Source organism: Genypterus blacodes, unplaced genomic scaffold (genome assembly GCF_046128005.1).
Source record: "Genypterus blacodes isolate CSIRO-AG114 ecotype Tasmania unplaced genomic scaffold, CSIRO-AGI_Gbla_v1 ptg000021l_1, whole genome shotgun sequence".
Lineage (NCBI taxonomy): Eukaryota > Metazoa > Chordata > Actinopteri > Ophidiiformes > Ophidiidae > Genypterus > Genypterus blacodes.
In genome coordinates, this window is record NW_027466834.1 from 10602610 (window position 1) to 10620502 (window position 17893).

Consider the following 17893-nt stretch of genomic DNA (forward strand, 5'->3'; position numbering starts at 1 on the left):
ATGTCAGTTTCAATTGTCAAAAAGTATACATCACATTTAACAAGGAATTTGGTAACTCAAAATTTCTAAATATTAGATGGAAAGACACTGTTTTTCTTAAATGTGGAATACGTTGTCTTTGTTTCTATCTAAAAAAATGTGGTGTGACCTGGAACTTTTGTTCAAATATAACACTTTTTTCTTCATGGATGGAACATTTCGAGTGCAAATGGTCAAACTAGCATTACATAACTCAGAATTGAACTTGGACACTACATAAATAGTGAGGGGTGTGAAGAACACCAAAGCTGAAGAGACTGTGGAAGCCTTGAATCTTAACCTTCTATCATTTGTACACATTCCATAACTCATGTAGAGAGTCAATTTTCTTTCCCTCTTATTTTTCTTTATTGTGAGTCTAAGCTCAGTGTGGGCAGGACGGAATGAGCATCCTGGAACTCATCGCCGACTCTCACTCCTGGACTCCCAGATTTGGACTCAATCTTAACATTGCGGCACGCATACTGGAATACAGCAACAGTGCTTCATGCCAAAGAGATGAAGTGACAGGATGAGTAAGTGGTGTTTCAGTTTTCTGGCTTCTCGGAATGAATAAAATTACAAAACGAAATTCCTATCCATTTATTTCTGAAAGTGTTGCCATCATTTTTTTTAAAAAATGCACAGCTTCCTGATAAAATGTTTTTAAAATTACAAAGACAGTCTAAACTCCTTTTCAAACTGTTTCTTATGTTTACAGGAGCCTTTACTGTGTGCAGTAAAAGTCCTCTCAAACCCATGATCACGGTCCAATAACAATACCCATAAACTCCTGTAAAATGCTGAGTTCAATGTCAACTGTTTTACTGGGAAACTACATTCTCAGACATGCTGAGGTAATAGAATATTTGACTTGGAATAATTCCTCCCTATTATCAAACAGCAAAATCCCACAGTATAATGGGATTACTAATGATCCTGGCATGGTGCCTGACACTCATTTCCTTTTGAAATGTAGATTATTGATTACATTGAAGAGTATAATTGTCCTGAAATGGCATATGACTCCACAGTGTTTGCTCAGGTTTTGACGTTTTCTTGTTCACACAGAAACATGGAAACAAGATTTATGTCTTCTAGTTTTTGTTCTCACAGAGCTGTCTCCTTGAAATTTTCCCCTGTATTTTGCATCCTATTTGTAACCTCTCAACCCTCTTGTAATCCTCACGGCTTTTTACAAACAGCAAGAGAGGAGTGGATGACTGTGTTTTGGGATTTCTCCCACAGCCGAACATTCTTTCTCATTCACATGAAATGTTGAATTTACAAGCATTGAAATGTGCCAATTCTTAGTTCAACACACTTTTTTGCGCCAGTTTCAGCATATTCAAATGTAACCAGCTAGCAAACCACAGCGAGTCACGTAGGCCAGGACCAGATCATTTCATCTGGAATATACAGAACAACTTTCACTGAGCTACCTTTGGTTCCGGTCTTCGAAGTGATTTATAAACCATCATGAAAACGACTTGTGTTGCTCTTAAATGTCATAACCATAAAACCCAAAGAGCATGGCAGAACAAACAGATCGAGTTAAGGTGTCGCCTCATGTGAGATCGTGTATAGACCATACTGGGGAGCTAGTTTATTGCCCAGTATATTGTACGAGTAGCAGCAGTCTAAATCACTGTTCTACAAATACTTCACAAGATTTACAAGATTTTTAAAATGTCCAAAGAGGAAGAAAGTATGTGAGAAAACACTGAACCCATGTAACTCTGTTTAAACAACTTGATAACAATATTTGACCCATATTTTAGACAAGATGTTTTACCTCTAAAAACCATTCAATGTGGAATGTCTTCTACAAAGTACACGCAATAAATTACATTTTACCATTATCCCGACAGACTGGTTTCCTGTTTACACGCTGATACCAGCTCAATATGCACTCCTCTTACATATACTCGTGAAAGTGAAATACTACTACAACACATAACATGTCACTTAAAGTAAATGCTTATATAGCCTCTGTTGAAAACAAATGTAAATACAAACAACTTGCACTGTGCAGAGTTTTAATGCCGCTTAACTTAAAGGATAAGCATGTTAGATCTGAAGTGCATATTATTCTTTGATTTTATATGAGGCCCTTATAATATGATGTTGTGTTCTCCAATTAAGATGAATACATCACAGTAACTACACAGAATATAAATCATGCTTTCAGTTAACGCTCTTGCTTTGATGCTGTTCTCGTATTAGCAGTGTGGGGAAAGATGAAGGATAAACATCCACTTAAAGCAGAAAAAAAAACTATCTAAACATGTGGAAACTAAAGCTAGACGCAGGTTCATGAGAGCGGGAGTCAGACCGTCCCAAGGAGCTTCCATTCCATATATATCGCTGTTTCATTCCATATATTCCAAGCTTGATTCCATATAGAGTATCTTTCTATTATTACTATAATTGGAGAGCGATGCAGGCATGCAATCTCCAGTCGCGTCCAAACTTGGCAGTAACATTGTTCAGGGTTCTGTCATGTGCGTAACGTGTTTTCCATGTGGCTTACATTATTTTAAAAGTTTGTTTTATTTGCAATTGAGAAATTATGCAAATGATTGTAGTGGGAGATGGGAAACATGAAAGTTAATGACATCATTGACAAACACACTACTTCTTTGAATTATGAATGATGTCACTGCACACGTGGTGTGTGGGTACAATAGGCTGGGCTGATGTGAAACCAGAGGAAGGAGGACACGGCGGGCCTCATCCAATTATCCAAATACCATAACAGCATCAAAGTCAAATTGGACGTCTTCGTTTTAAAAGCTGGGCCTGAAATTACTAGGTATAAAGAATTCTAACAGATGTCCAAGAGTAATTGTAGACGATGAAATTTTTTGCGTCAACCCTTGTTAAAGTCAAAAGCTATTTTTCCCCTGTTTGTATCTGCTGATAATCACAGGCAAACGTTCACATGAGTCAAAATGATAAATTACTATGAAATATCAATTGCTTTTTTACCAAAATGTTAAAGAAAAATACCAAAAAAACTACCACCATAACAGAGATATGCAACTCAGGGCAATGAATCACAAATATATGTCGAACTGAATGTTTTTGACAGTTTCCAGCTTGCTTTTGTGGTGATTCGAACATTTGGTGGCACGGTGAAGGCAAGCACTTAATAAACGCACATCAGTCTGGTATTCACAGAGGAGCGGCTCCCAGCAGAATGTCACTGTCAACTCGCTCTTTAGGTGCCTGGTTTCCTGCTTTGGGGGAACACATTCACATAATGAATTGGAAAAAAGTGTGTTATCCTATTGAAGAAACTGCAAATATGTATCTATCTCTATGTATCTGATCAAAAGTCATATTGAATTCAGAGCACCGGCTGACCCAATTTCTCTAAAGGGATTCAAAACAAAACTAAAGTGGGTCAGTTCAGCCATGGCAGACAAAGGAACTCGTTAAGTCGTAAATGCTCAGCAGCAGAATGTCAAGTCTTTATGGAGTCACTTGGACTTGGTGTTTTTGTTGCAATTTCTTGTCACTGGCATTCATCCCATCCCCCAGCTGCACTACAGCTGCTGAAATCTACACGCTGTGAGCCTTTTATGCCAGATATTCACAGAAAATTGCGAGATGACGCTCGAGATGGAAGTGAGTGCTTTCAGGCAGAAGAGGCGACTGTGAATAATCTTCATGCTCTATTTACCAGCTATTAGTTTATGCTGGAAAGGTTAATTGATTGCTCTTTATTAACACTTTCCTGCCCAGTTGGGGGTTATTTTCCAATTCTAAATCACTATGAGAGGCACTCGGGTATGATTTTAGGAGCACGACCAGTTTTAAAGCCCATAAAACACCTCTGTTTGTCTTGAGACTATGAGTTTAACTATTTCTCTCCAGGAAAATAGTTTTGACTTAAACTTTAATATACAAGGAATAAATGTGGACAAGATTAAGTGTCCCTAAACCTAAAGCTTGACCCCAAAAGTGGATATTTGAGAAAGTCGGTCTGACAAATCTTGAGACTAAATCTGCTAACCTGAGTTGACTTCTCCAGACATGACACATTGTTCCCTTAGTTTTCAGGTCCAGAGCAGGTAATAACACAATATGGCAATGAGAAGGAAATGGGCAGATGTAGTCTAAGAAAACTAGACTGGAATGCAACAGATTTCCAGGTTCTATAAAAGCAGATTCCTGTAAGGAAGAGCTCACCTCTCATTTAAGAGCGGCATCTTTGGAAAGTTGCGGCCTTTAAAGTCTACATAGGCTGTGTCCTGCAGAGGGCAGAAGGCTCAGACTAAGTGTAGGTTGTGTTTCAAGGAGCCTCATGTGAGTAGAGAGATGGACATGAGGATCTGGCTTGGGAACCACTGTGATATAATTATACACACTGGGAGTTGTAATTATAGGTATATGTAAATATTTACATTATTTTCTGATGCAATCTAATATATACAACACACATAATGGCTGAGTCGGATTAATGGCTGAAACATTGGGTCATTGAAGATCACAGAATTCATCATTCCAGAATTAACTGGAACAGTGAACAAACTGGTTTGCTTTCTTAATTAAACAGCCCTATCCACATTAATGCTCTTTTGACCCAGATTGCTTTTCCCTTCACCATTAACTAGTTTTTCTACCAAAGCTCTGGCGTCCGAAGCACCTTTGTTGTTTCTGCAAAATAACATGTTTTCCTGGTGAAGATCGAGGCATTTGGTGAAACATGCCTGACTCCCATTATCATTCCAAGCAGATCAAGACCAAGAGTGATGTAAGTGTATTGCTGGCTGGAAAACAAAAATAATATACGATCATTCTAGTTCTTGCAAAATATTAGTAAATTGGTTTTAGGAATGCTACCCGAAACCTGGCAATGATGTTGGTAGTTGTTTAATGCAGCTGTGAATGATAAGGCCTCCCTTTGCTGGTATTGGCTGAGAAGTCACAGAGAGAGAAAAAACCCATCTGTATGTAAATATGAATTAAAAGTCGAAATGATAAGTGCAAACTTCTTTCCTCTGTTCCTCTCCGGGTTTCTACTTCATGAAACCGACAACAGACCGGTGCTCAGATATAAAACAGCCCACCGAGGAAATTCACATCATGCCATCTCCTTCTCGTGATCAATGCTAACCCTTTGTTGACCTTCTCCTTTGGCCCCTCTACATGGCCTATGATCACCCTTGCATCATATTCCAATAGGAGTTGAGCAACACCAAGACAGAGTCCAGGAACCACTCATCAAACACCTCATAAATTTACATCATATCTGGGGCTCGGCCTTTAACAGAGAGAGAGAACAGATTCATTTGATTGCTCTGTTTCAAGCCCACATAAATGTCTGCTGTGGTTTCCTCTTGCATTATTTTGGCACAGCCGACTGTTCAATCACCACACAGATGAGGACGCTGGTCGAGGGAATCTTGGAAAACCAAACTGCTCTCTTGTGTTCGGCTCTTCCAGCGTCACTTATGGTTGCATCCCAGTTGCGAAGACAGGTGCTGTCCTCTTCCCGCGTGGAATGTTGTCTGACCCGAGGAGTCAGGGATTAGGAGGGATTAAGAGCGAAGAGGACGGCATGCCATTATGTGTCCGTTTCATCTGAAGCATGTTTCCATTTAGGATGACCTTTTATCTCACAGTAAAACAAATCCGCTGTCTTTTCGTATATGAAGAACCCGGAGAGATGTGAGCACATGAAAAACACTCACAGTATGTGATGACAGACGTGCACATTGTGATTCTAAATCCTCTGACAAATCTATGGGTTACAAGATCATGTTACATTTCCTCAGCAACCAAGACCAAAGAGAGAGGAGTGATTATATGCAGTGGCAGTGATATACGGGAAAGCTTCCTATAACAGTCAGATTCTGGGAAATTGAAAAGTCTAAATTGTTTCAGTCAACCCCATGATCCTAAACAAGAATCATAATAATACTGTGTTATTTGAGATATAAATATAAATACTTACTCCATGTCTAAAATGTATTATTTTCAATATTGATGTTTTTTATTTTTAAGGGAAAGTAGTTTGTTTGTGCTGTTCCTTTAACTCAAGTCCCTGTTACTGGTTAGCGTTGAGATGAAAATGGAAAAACAAAAAAATTGAGATTGAGTCTGGATTTGATGAAGCCTCTTGTCCTTTTCAGACGTTTGGCTGCAAATGTTCCATGACACCATAGTAAATCTGTCAAACACTGTCTGAATTATTAGTCTTTTTGTAAAGGCCCTCCAAAACAACTCCACATCACTTATTTGGTGTTTTTCTGTCAAATACCCCATATAACGATACACACACTTCACAGATGTGCTAAATATTTTTCTGTGTATGCAAAGTATAACTTGGGAATCCCTTTTTTATGTATTTTAGTTCAATATTATTGATGTCACAGCTGGAGTTCCACCTTTTGTTACATTGTGTTTATTTAGTTCACATTGTATATAATGAAACAGCAAATGTCAAAATAATACCTTTTTTTTTAAATCTGTGTTATGTATTCTTACTGCCAGATATTCTGAAGTCTGTTTATATGTCCAAACTAATAAATAGTCCTGGATCAGTATATTTCAAATCTTTGACAAAGTCCTGGATTATATGGAAACAAGATCTTCCTCCCAGGATACAAATGACGAAGACAAAACCCTTCATGCGTTTCATAAACTTTGGAAGTGTTATTAAACTGATTGGATCAATTACAGCTGCATGACTCATGAGAGAGTCGAGAAACGCGTCATGCGCCGCTCATCTCTGCTGGGTTGTTGTTCATAGTTTTATCAGACAGAATCTTTAATTAAGGAGAAGAATACTGTGTTTAGAGTTAGAGAAAACAAATAAGATACAATCACACATCTGACTGCTTATTACTCTTATCATTAGCTAAAAGATTGTTCAAGAAATAAAGGATTGAAATACTCTCTCTCTCTCTCATGTGGCTTCTCAAGAAAAGCCTCACGTGTTGAAATTATTTGATTGACAAAATTCTCTGCGGACACAAGACAGAAACTGTTGAACAAAACTTGTGTGTTGTGTCGTGTCCTGTGTCCATTGTTATTTGTGTCATACATCATCATAACATATTCAAGGCTGTTATAGGTCAGCGAAGAGGAAAACCACCTTTTACTGCAAACATCTATGCACACAGCTGTTATCCCCTTAGTCTGTAAAACGCATTAGGGAATTTATTACAGGAAGTTGCACATTCGCACGGCCCCATATGTACATTTGCTGAGACGCGTGTGTATTTTAATGATGCTTCATGTTTCTCTGGCTTGAGATCCAAGACGCTTTAGGATAAGAGTTCAAGTTTAGCTGAGACGAAAATCAGTCCAGGCTCTGAATCTCCACACTGTAAAGTCACATCAGGACTTAACCACTGGCTTTATTGAACATTGATTTAGCTTATTGATCAGCCACACGTCACGTCACGTACATGATATCAGATATTGCTTTTTAAGTTTTGCCCCAAGAGCTGCTATGAAACACTTACTCTGTGTAATGAATTGCAGTATACATGTATTATTGTATCTGACTGTAAATCCAATGTTCCCATTAAATACATTATTTATCAGCTTACATAACCTGAGGTGGATAAGGATATTTATAACACAAAGTGCCCATGTACATGTTCTTGGCATTTGATATAGATTGAATTCATGACCTAATACTTCATTCTTAATGTTTAAATAAGGTGATATGTTACAGTACTGTGTCCAATGCTTTGTTCATCTTGTGCTGTTAAATTCTACTCAGTTTGTGGCACATCCAAGCAATATGAAGACCACTATTCCAACAACCTGATAGGAAGTAATTATTTTCTATTTTAGTGATGTTTGAGCTGTTCCACCACAACATCTTTATGGAAAATGTATTTTCGATTTACCTCTTAAATTTAGGCTGCTGTCTTACATTTTGATTTTGATTGGAAATCATCTCAGGCGTCATCTTTGTCCTGTTCTTCAAAACTAATTGGATATTGTGTGCGACAAACACTTGAGAACCAACAGGGAGTGTGTCAGCTGCCCGAGCGGTCAAAGGAGGAAATGAGGAGAAACAATAGTCCAGAGTGACGCTTCAGCAACCAACATTTATATAACACAATACATACTAATAAATATCTTACATAAATAAATAAATTTTACCCGTACCGCCAAACTCCCCTCTGACTCATTTACCGCTTGATGTTAGTTTCCCAGAACAAATAAAAGGTGTGAAAGCCCCCGGGGAGGTGTTTTTCTCGAACACCCTGGGAGACGGGGAACCAAGGGGAGGAAAGTTTGTGCCTGACCGATATTTCATTCCCCTGTTATAATTAGGTTCACCTGAGTTGCATATTAGTCTGCTCAATTCACAACTGTAGCTTCTACTGAGTCAAACATTTAACCACAATATTGAAGCGAACGCCCCAGGTAGAACAGCATGTGGCCCAAGCAGACTGCGACAACAAACAATGGATCAATATTAACATCATATATACCCCAATAAATACATTTCGGAAAATTCTATGTGTGTTTTATTCACTCGTGTACCAGTATATGTAAATCTGTGCATTAATCAATAATCATCCATTACCAACACGTCACTATCCAGCTGTCTACTCAGTTACTAGATGTTTTGCGATTGAGATGCAATACATTTCATAAAGTTTTATGAATCAGATACTTCTGTCAAATCTGTCCAAGAAATTCTGAGTAATCTCCCGATCTAAATTTCAATAAAAGCAGGGTTTATTTTTAGCATATGCAGCATGAAAAGTAATAAACCAACAAATATGAAATGATAAAAACTCAAGCCCCTTTTCAACTTGATGAGTCATTTAAACACAGAGCAGGAAATTGCAATGTTGTAAGATCACTTTTGCTGCTTGATTTATCTGACTATTGAGAAATGGGAAATTTAAATTAGATGAAAGATATTTGATGCAGAAGCCTAAATGAGGTTTTAAACAAGAATAGACGAAGTACTCATAAAAATAACAAATGACGAGACCATAACATATAAATCAGATGTTTATGGATTACAGATCTACAGATTACATCCTATATTCCATCTGTGCAGCAGGAACCAGGCAATACACACTGTGTATACGTGAGCGAATGTGAACATTTGTATTCACATAACCAGATTTACAGATTGAGGTGAGGATGAATTACAGATGGAGTTAAATGAGGAATGTTGCCCCAGAGAATAATTTAACTTTACAATGTGTCAGCTGTTTAAAAGCTTTGGCTGACATGAAGCCAAGCTGTAGACACTGAAAACTAAAGATTAGACAAGTGGACCATTACAGAAGGTTTTTTTTTTTCCTAATAACAAAGTTTGCGGCTTGTTTTAAAATTAGGAATATAAAGTTTATGGTGGTCGGACAAAACATTCCAGATGTGGGAGGCAAATGAGCTGAAAGCCACATCTCCCTGTAGAACAGAGCACAGTAACAGAGGCTACAAAGGTTCAAAAGAAGTCATCTGATCAGAGATTGACTGAGCAGAACTTCCACATAAGCACATCCTTCGATGCACTTATCTGCCAAGAGTTCTCACATGTCAGATGAGGGCTAAGCCTTCAACTGGACTTGTGTTTAGAAATCGCCTTTGGGGGGGATTGACCCTAGAATTTGAGTTTATATTTTACACTCTTTCATCATTGCCTCAGTTGCCTCAAGGTGATGAGACACACATAGGGCTATTGTGGCTGTGAGAGTTGGGACAGCCTTTAATGTATAACTTGGTGTCATCAGCATAGAAAAGCATAAAATAAAAAAAGGGTTTGAGGATTGATTTTTGTTTATTGGCACGCCGCCAAAGACGGGACGTATCCGTTCAATCATTCGCTGTTTTTCTTATATATAAAGTTTCTGTCAGAGCCGTATTTACCAGAATTATAACCAAGCATGGGGTGGTGACATATGCTTTATGTGTAGGTCAAATGTCGATCAGATATCTGTATTTACAAGTCCATTAACTCTGATAATGTGTATGCTTGGCTGACCTTTACAAACATGAAGTGAAACATCTGCTGCATTTAATAATCCTTTAATAATGTGGAAACTAAACCACCAAAGACAAATGTTTTTCCCAATAAAGCATAAATAGACCCTTCAGAATCACTCTCTAATGAGGCAATGCACACCTGAAATGTTTTATTTAGTTGAGTGTCAAGTTTTAACTCGATTGTAGTCGAGAATAAACAAATGTCAAGTGGTTGTGTAGTTAGAAAGAGAGCTTTCGCCAAAACAAACTCTCAAACATTTCATATAATATATGAAATGTGTGAGACTGGTAGAAAGGAACAAAGAAACATCCAACTTTATGAAATTGTTTAACAGAATATTGTAATTTATGTGCATGGGTACGAAGCCTCTACGGGGACATCATTGTGAATTCTATGTTTGTGTTCTCATCTTTTCATCTGACCTATTTTAAATCCAAGTAATTAATACTGTCCCTTCTCCATGGATTCCCAGTGTAAACACAAACTGCCGTAGTGCATTTGCACAGGATGCACCCATGGGCGAAAAGGGAACACTGAATAAACTGAGAGCACAAGTGTTTATGATCCATCTCTATTCTTAGTCTCTTGTCACCGCTATTACCTCACAGCTCAAATTGGACTTTACTTAACTTATCTACATGAACAGCTACTTGGATTATAGAGGTTTATAGTTTTAAGAGAGAACATGAATGGAGCCATGTCTCTGTTTTCCTGGTGGAATCAAAAGGCAATGATTTGTTTTGTCAGTGAGAGGTGCCTGTTAAAGTGTTTGCACCCTGCTTACAGACACAGAATGGCTCATGCTTTGCTTACACAGCTTGGAGATAAAAGCTCTGGACACGGCAAATTCAGAGGTGTTAGACTCTTAGACACTTATTCCAGTCAAGCTGATATTTCCCTGCAGAAACGATTTCTCAGATCAATGGAGGGAAATCCGGGCATTTATCTTGCTATTCAACTAGTAATTGAAACTGTAAGACAGTTGTGTTCATGCCACCGATGTAAAATAATGATGTTTCGGTTGGCCTAATGAGAGATTTCACATGAACTCAAATACCAAACAAACTCAAAAAATTGACAAGAGCCACACTCATTAGACTGCATAACTCAGCCAAGGCCCAGCAGTCCTCCAATTAAGTTTCAAATGAAGTTGCATGTGTTTTTATGGACTAATGCGCGTGTATGACAGAAGGCAGACCGACGCTAAAGTCTACCAAGTCTGCCAAGCCTTTGCTCCTTAAGTGTCAACGGGCACAGGATGTACCAGCAGAGAGAGAGGAAAAGCCCACTGTACACATAACAGTAACGGAAGGAAGGGGGTCGCAATCCATCTCTCCCAGCTCTGACAGTGCAATTGAATCACAAACAGGGAGACACAATTACACACACTCACTAACAGACACACACACAAACACACACAATAAATAATGTTCAATTGCCTTTAGCATCCCCTTATCACCTATCTCTACTTTTTCTACTTCAATATTTACATTTTCACAATAGGTTTGATTCTCTGCACTTTTCCTTAGTTTCATTTCCGTGCTACTAGGATATTATTTCTGTTATATTGTGTTATAAGAGATGATTTTTGGTGCTTTTGAACATTTGCCATCCTGCCTGCTGAGCGCTCTGCAGCCTCAGCTCATCACAGTAGCAGCAGATGTTGGTGGTGGCGTTCACAGACTGATGACCTTGTTAGGGCTGCTTTCCTCCTTGCCCGCAGGCTCTTGTTCAGACCTGTCACCAACAGAGATTTCGCGCAGGTCAACACTAAAATATGGAAACACTGGGAGAAGAAAAAAAAAAAAGTTGTTCCACCCCCAGGTCAAACAATTTGAAATGTTTTGTTATGGTATTGATTTGGGGAGCCTGATTTCTGGACGAGAGATGGCAGTGTGATTTCCCAACGTCTAAATTGTTCTTTATTGTCAGCTGGAATAGGAAGGCATTTGTGATGAATGGAATTCCCTTTGATTTTCAATATCTCACAGATATTAAAATGGCCTGCGGTCATTGACGCAGACAGGCGTTACTTACTTCCTTTATGAGATCACTTTTCTTGAAGATAGACGACCTGGGAACTGCAATCTGCTGGGCTCGGGGAGTCATGAAGCTTGTTTTATATATGATATTGATATGTTTGAACACTCCTCTTGAGACTTAAATTGCAGGTATTTGTGGTCAGTATACTCCTATTCCTATAACCCCAGTACACCACATCAACAACATTATGGTGACGTTTTGTGATTTGTAGGAAGTAGGAAGCCAACATCTGAATTTCTGCCTTCAGTGACTCACTTAGGAAGTAAAGATATGAAGGAAAAGAAATTAGAAGTGAAATCAGTTCACAGTCATGTCTCTTACATGCAGTAGTATGATTATTCAGTCAGTTTATTTTTGCAATTATTTGTCTATGAAAAGCACTTTTCATCACATTATCTGGTGGTTCACTGGGAATAAATTTACTTCTGTAGTAAGCAATTAAAGTAATCAAAGTGTTACAGCAGGACAATTGCTGCTGGCACCTTCCTGTGGCCTGTTACCAAGAGTGTGATCAGCAGCTCACAGTGCCTGATGCTTGGAATCTGGAATAGAATCAGCAGGATTTGACTTAGTACTTAAGCATACATTATTTGCATGATAATGTGTAATGTTTAATTCAGCACATTATACTCTCATTGAGTGGTATGACAAATCCTAAAATTTGAAAATATATTCCCCAAGCTATTAGACCGGTTGTTGTGAGTCAGTGTAAACTGGCAAGAGAACTGAAAGTAAATTCTCCTGCAAGGTGTGGTAAGTTTCCCATTAAAGGTGCAGGCACTGCAATCAGATGTGTAAGAGAGCTACACACAGGAAACAGAAGCTCTACCCCTTTAACACACTCACACTAGTTTCACTTGTGATTTCCTGACTAGACTGACATTGGTGAATCATTGCTGTGCCGCTCTATGTTTCTATAAAGTACAGGTATGAACATGCTTTTGTTATAGTTTTGATGTCTACAAGCTTACAGAAGTGTTTTTTATAGATAGTTAATCGAGATAAGCTGAGCCCTACATTGTCAATGGTTCTTTGAATGGTGAGTGAGCATATCCAGTCTTTATTGTGTCACCATACTTTAGTATTCAAACTTTTAATTCTAAATAATCTTTGTTTAAATGTAATAACAATGTCATACCGTCACCCCTTCACTCACTGAAAGGAAAATACTGAGATTGTATTAGTTTGTATTATCATGCATATAGTATACTTTGGAAATTCAGTTTTAAAGTTTCATTCAGTTTTTTCTGCCATTTTAATTGATAATCATACAACATATTAGTGATATCACAACTAATAGACAGACTAGAAAATATTTGTAATCCATCCTAAAGGTCATAATCAGAAATTGGACTAAATATTGAGTTCTGAGGTTAAATTCTTCTACAGAAGAGGAGCGGTGACATCATGCATTGATAAAGATAAGCCGTACCTACAAGATAATTTATCTTGCAGATGATTCATTAATTAGCATTTATTGTTATTAACGTGGCATCTCATCTCTCTTCTGTCGCATTCTAAGAAAAGTCTCAGTCCTTGTCCTAAAGTGAGGCTCAGTTTAAGTGATGAATTCAAGCCAACAGTGTCATCACATCCATTTAATATGATTTAAATCCTGTGATGATAAATCCGATGATGACGTCTGATTCTCATAGTTTGTATTCTTTACATCTAGAATCACAACAGCAGGCAGCAGGCTGTCAGCACTGGCGAAATAAATGTTCTTAGAAAACATTAAATCAGAATAATGTGGTGTACTGCAAAACACTCTAACTTATCTCTTTATTTATACTGTAGATCATGGAACCAATCAGTTCACAGGAGACTGCAGGCACTGGGTCAATGCTAGCTGTCCCATTGTCTCCATCTGTGCATGTCATTCCCACACTGAGAGACGTTGAGCTTTACCACGTCTTCATTAGCTACAGCAGTACTGACTATCAGTGGACCCACTCCCTCATCAGCCAGTTAGAGTCCTGCGGCCTGCAGATCTGCTACCATGAGCGTGACTTCATCCCGGGCCGCACTGTGTTGGAGAATATGTCTGACTGCATCCAGCAGAGCCAGAAGGTCCTGCTGGTTCTCAGTCCAGAGTTTGTGAGGAGCCGCTGGTGTCTCCTGGAGGCCAACATGTCTCTGTTCAGAGACTGCCTGGAGAGGAAGCCCATAGTGCCAGTGCTGCTGGAGCCAGGAGTCTCTGTTCCCCTCCACCTCTGCCACCTCACCTACCTGGACGCCAAAGACCCAGACTTTCTCAACAAGCTGCTTAAAGTGCTCTGCACCCCAAACCAGAAGCTTCGAGGGTCCACTGTGGCACCATTCCAGCCTCCTTCCATCTACAACGGGAAGGTTCTGCAACCGCTGACTGCTATCAATGAAGAAGATCTCATTGCAGACGGGATTAATTCATGTGACGCTGGCACATTCACTGACATGGAGATACCAGACCAACTCCGTTTGGTCATTGAGGACAAAGAAAAGTACAGAAGGGCTGTGAGGATGATCAATGATGTCTCCCAAAATAAGTTGTGGCCACATCCACCCTGGCTGAGATTACTGTTACTCATCATTGTTGTAGTATTATTTTTACTAATTTCAATGATACCTGTGTCTTATACAATTCCACTGTTCACTCAAAACAACAAAGTAATCCCTCCTGATTTGTTAGCATTTAGCACGTCAATTTTCGCCTGTATTCCAATCGTAGCATTTATTCATTGTTGTCAGTTGGTATTTGATCTCAAAAAGTACATTGTGAGGGAGATGCAGAAAGCTATGTGTCAGGCAAACATGATACTATCAGAGGAAAAGGTGTTGATGGGATGTCAGTCCAATTCAAAAATCTATCTGGTCTATGTTTCCCTGGATTCTTGCAGACACGAGTTTGCAGTAACATTTTCTGAGCAGAACCTTGCTGAGGAGATGTTTCAAAGAGCTCTGCTCTACTTCTCTTCAGGTTATGCCTGCTGCCTGGCTAAAAAACACTTCCCCTTTCCAGTCCCCAGCTCGTCTAGACACCTGGAGGGAGGGGTCTGTTTCTGCCAGTATGTGTCTGAGCAGCTGAAACGGGAGAAGTGGATATAAATGTAAACTATGTATACGTTTCTTCTCTGGATTTTTTGCCTTTATCTAACAATTAGTAGAGGCCAAAGAGTCTCCTTGCTCAAACAGTCCTTGGCCTCTTACTGTCCACAGAAAGGAGGTGCAGACAGCCCTACCTGTTACCGTCATCATGAGGCATAATGTCACCACCCGCCTCCTTCTACCTGCAGGAGTCTAATCTCCATCAACCCGTGCACTCAGATATGGGGAGACCATTACATTTAATCTGACTCTCGACTTCCTATCAGACAAATTTCCATTTACAACCAACACATACTGTACTGGACTAAATCCACATATGTGCACATTATAGCTCTGAGTGTCCACTTCCTTTTGTTGTGTGCCTATATCCATTTTTCTAATACCCTATTTAGATCATTTTCAAGGGGCACATATTTAAAACCTGTGTACCATGGGTTTAGACCTGAAAAACTCACATGTAAAAAAAAAAAAAGAAAGAAGGTTTAGCCAGTGACCACACAAAGATCACCTGAAACCAGAAACACAGTGCTTCATGTCAACATGACTGAAACGGCAGCATTCAGATTAAAAACAACAACCTAATGCTGCTATTAAAGGTACAGTTACTCCTTTCCCTTCATTTCTATGAGACGATGTTCAGAGAGCAGTTTGTGCAGTGTCCCCTAAACGCAGCACAAACACAATGCTTTGTCGTTTCCACTTCCCCGTTTTATTTTTGTTCGCCACTGATCGACACAGTAACATCACTCCGCATTCTTTGGTGTTAAAGTTGTTATAACAGGTATGAACGTATATTCTTGTGTATATATTCTTGGATATATTGTCCCTTCAGTGTGGCTGGAGCAGGACTCCGTTGAACTTTTTTACAATGCAGTGTGTGTAGGAGAACACTTTCACCAGTTAAACTGTATCTTTTGGTTTCACTTTATGTTACAGCAATGGAGAATAACTTTAGTATTTGTTATGAAGTGTTTTCAAACATTTTTATTTTTACATCATGACTTTATAACTGTTACTATTAGTTGAGAGGTAATATGAACACGTGTCAGCATTGATATGCATTAAAACCTGTACTTTGATCCCTATATATCTATAAGAGCACAATGAGTTAACAATGTGTGAACTTGTACCGCACTACTGTTGTAATATGTAACAGTAAAGTATTTGCTGTTTATTTTTTAGCATAAATTGTGTGTTATCAGTAATGATGTGTTTACCATTACCACTCACATATTTGCCACAACTCTGAAACTGTTTGATTGTTTGACATATTTCTGTGTTGTTGGGATTATCAGGATGAGTTTGAGGAGCTGCCATACTTTGGGGTTAACTGTTCTGGAGAAAGCACAGTTATGAATCTAGGATCAAATTCATCTCTGAAAGTCAAAACAAGCTTTAAGATGGTTATTGATCTTTTCACAGTAGATTGAAATACACTACCAGTCAAAAGTTTGGATTGAGAAGAGAAGAGAAGAGAATGAGAAGAGAATGAGAAGGTGTGTCCAAACTTTTGACTGGTAGTGTATGTGACTCTTGATACCCAGATTCATTCCATGCCACCATCATGGACTTCAAATATTTATGTTATTCCTTGAAACCACTACTTGGTACCTTTCACTTATTTCTCAGCAACGGCATGCTTTCCTGTGCAGGATGCAAGTGATTCATTTGGGTCATTTAAATAATATAAACACATCAGCACAGGTTTAGCTATTTAAAAGTTGCATAACTTAAATACTTTCCACCATACATCATACATGACCTAAACAGTTTTGTTAATTAACCAGTTTGGATTTCATAATGTATGACAAAGGTTTATTTTCCAGTTTTTTTCCTTAGAAAATGGAACCAGTCCATCCATTTCTGACTGCGGATAACTCTCCACCTGTTTATATCGCTCCCACACTGAGAGATGCTGAGCTTTACCACGTCTTCATTAGCTACAGCAGTACTGACTATCAGTGGACCCACTCCCTCATCAGCCAGTTAGAGTCCTGCGGCCTGCAGATCTGCTACCATGAGCGTGACTTCATCCCGGGCCGCACTGTGTTGGAGAATATGTCTGACTGCATCCAGCAGAGCCAGAAGGTCCTGCTGGTTCTCAGTCCAGAGTTTGTGAGGAGCCGCTGGTGTCTCCTGGAGGCCAACATGTCTCTGTTCAGAGACTGCCTGGAGAGGAAGCCCATAGTGCCAGTGCTGCTGGAGCCAGGAGTCTCTGTTCCCCTCCACCTCTGCCACCTCACCTACCTGGACGCCAAAGACCCAGACTTTCTCGACAAGCTGCTTAAAGTGCTCTGCACCCCAAACCAGAAGCTTCAAGGGTCCACTGTGGCACCATTCCAGCCTCCTTCTATCTACAACGGGAAGACACTGCAACCTCTGACTGCTGTTAATGAAGAAAGGCTCAATTCATGGGATGCTGGCACATTCACTGACATGGAGATACCAGACCAACTCCGTTTGGTCATAGAGGACATAGAAAAGTACAGAATGGCCGTGAGGATGATCAATGATGTGTCCCAAAAGAAGGTGTGGGTACATCAAATCTGGGTTAGGGTGGTTATATACTTAATTGGTATAATAATTGCCTCAGCTCTAACAGCCTTAGTTGTTTCCCTAACAGTTTTTGCAAATGCCCCTCTGCAAATCTCTTATTTTATACCATTTTCTATTTCCATTTGGCTGTGTCCAATAGGCTGGCTGGTTCTTCTTAGTCGCTGGCATTGGGATGAAAAGACATATAGTGTGAGGGAGATGCAGAAAGCT

General features: G+C 39.2%; 1 protein-coding gene across 1 annotated transcript; it reads left to right on the forward strand.

Annotated features, from left to right (window-relative positions):
* Positions 1–12912: 12912 nt before the first annotated feature.
* On the forward strand, positions 12913–16301 carry LOC142992192 (uncharacterized). Its single transcript, XM_076142531.1, has 2 exons — positions 12913–12970; positions 13841–16301. The coding sequence occupies exon 2, from the start codon at positions 13844–13846 to the stop codon at positions 15125–15127; it is 1284 nt and encodes a 427-aa protein (XP_075998646.1). The 5' UTR covers positions 12913–12970; positions 13841–13843; the 3' UTR covers positions 15128–16301.
* Positions 16302–17893: the final 1592 nt, after the last annotated feature.

Bases quoted from the DNA above. Each gene is read 5' to 3' on its own strand.
- LOC142992192 (XM_076142531.1), top strand. From the start codon at position 13,844: ATGGAACCAATCAGTTCACAGGAGACTGCAGGCACTGGGTCAATGCTA.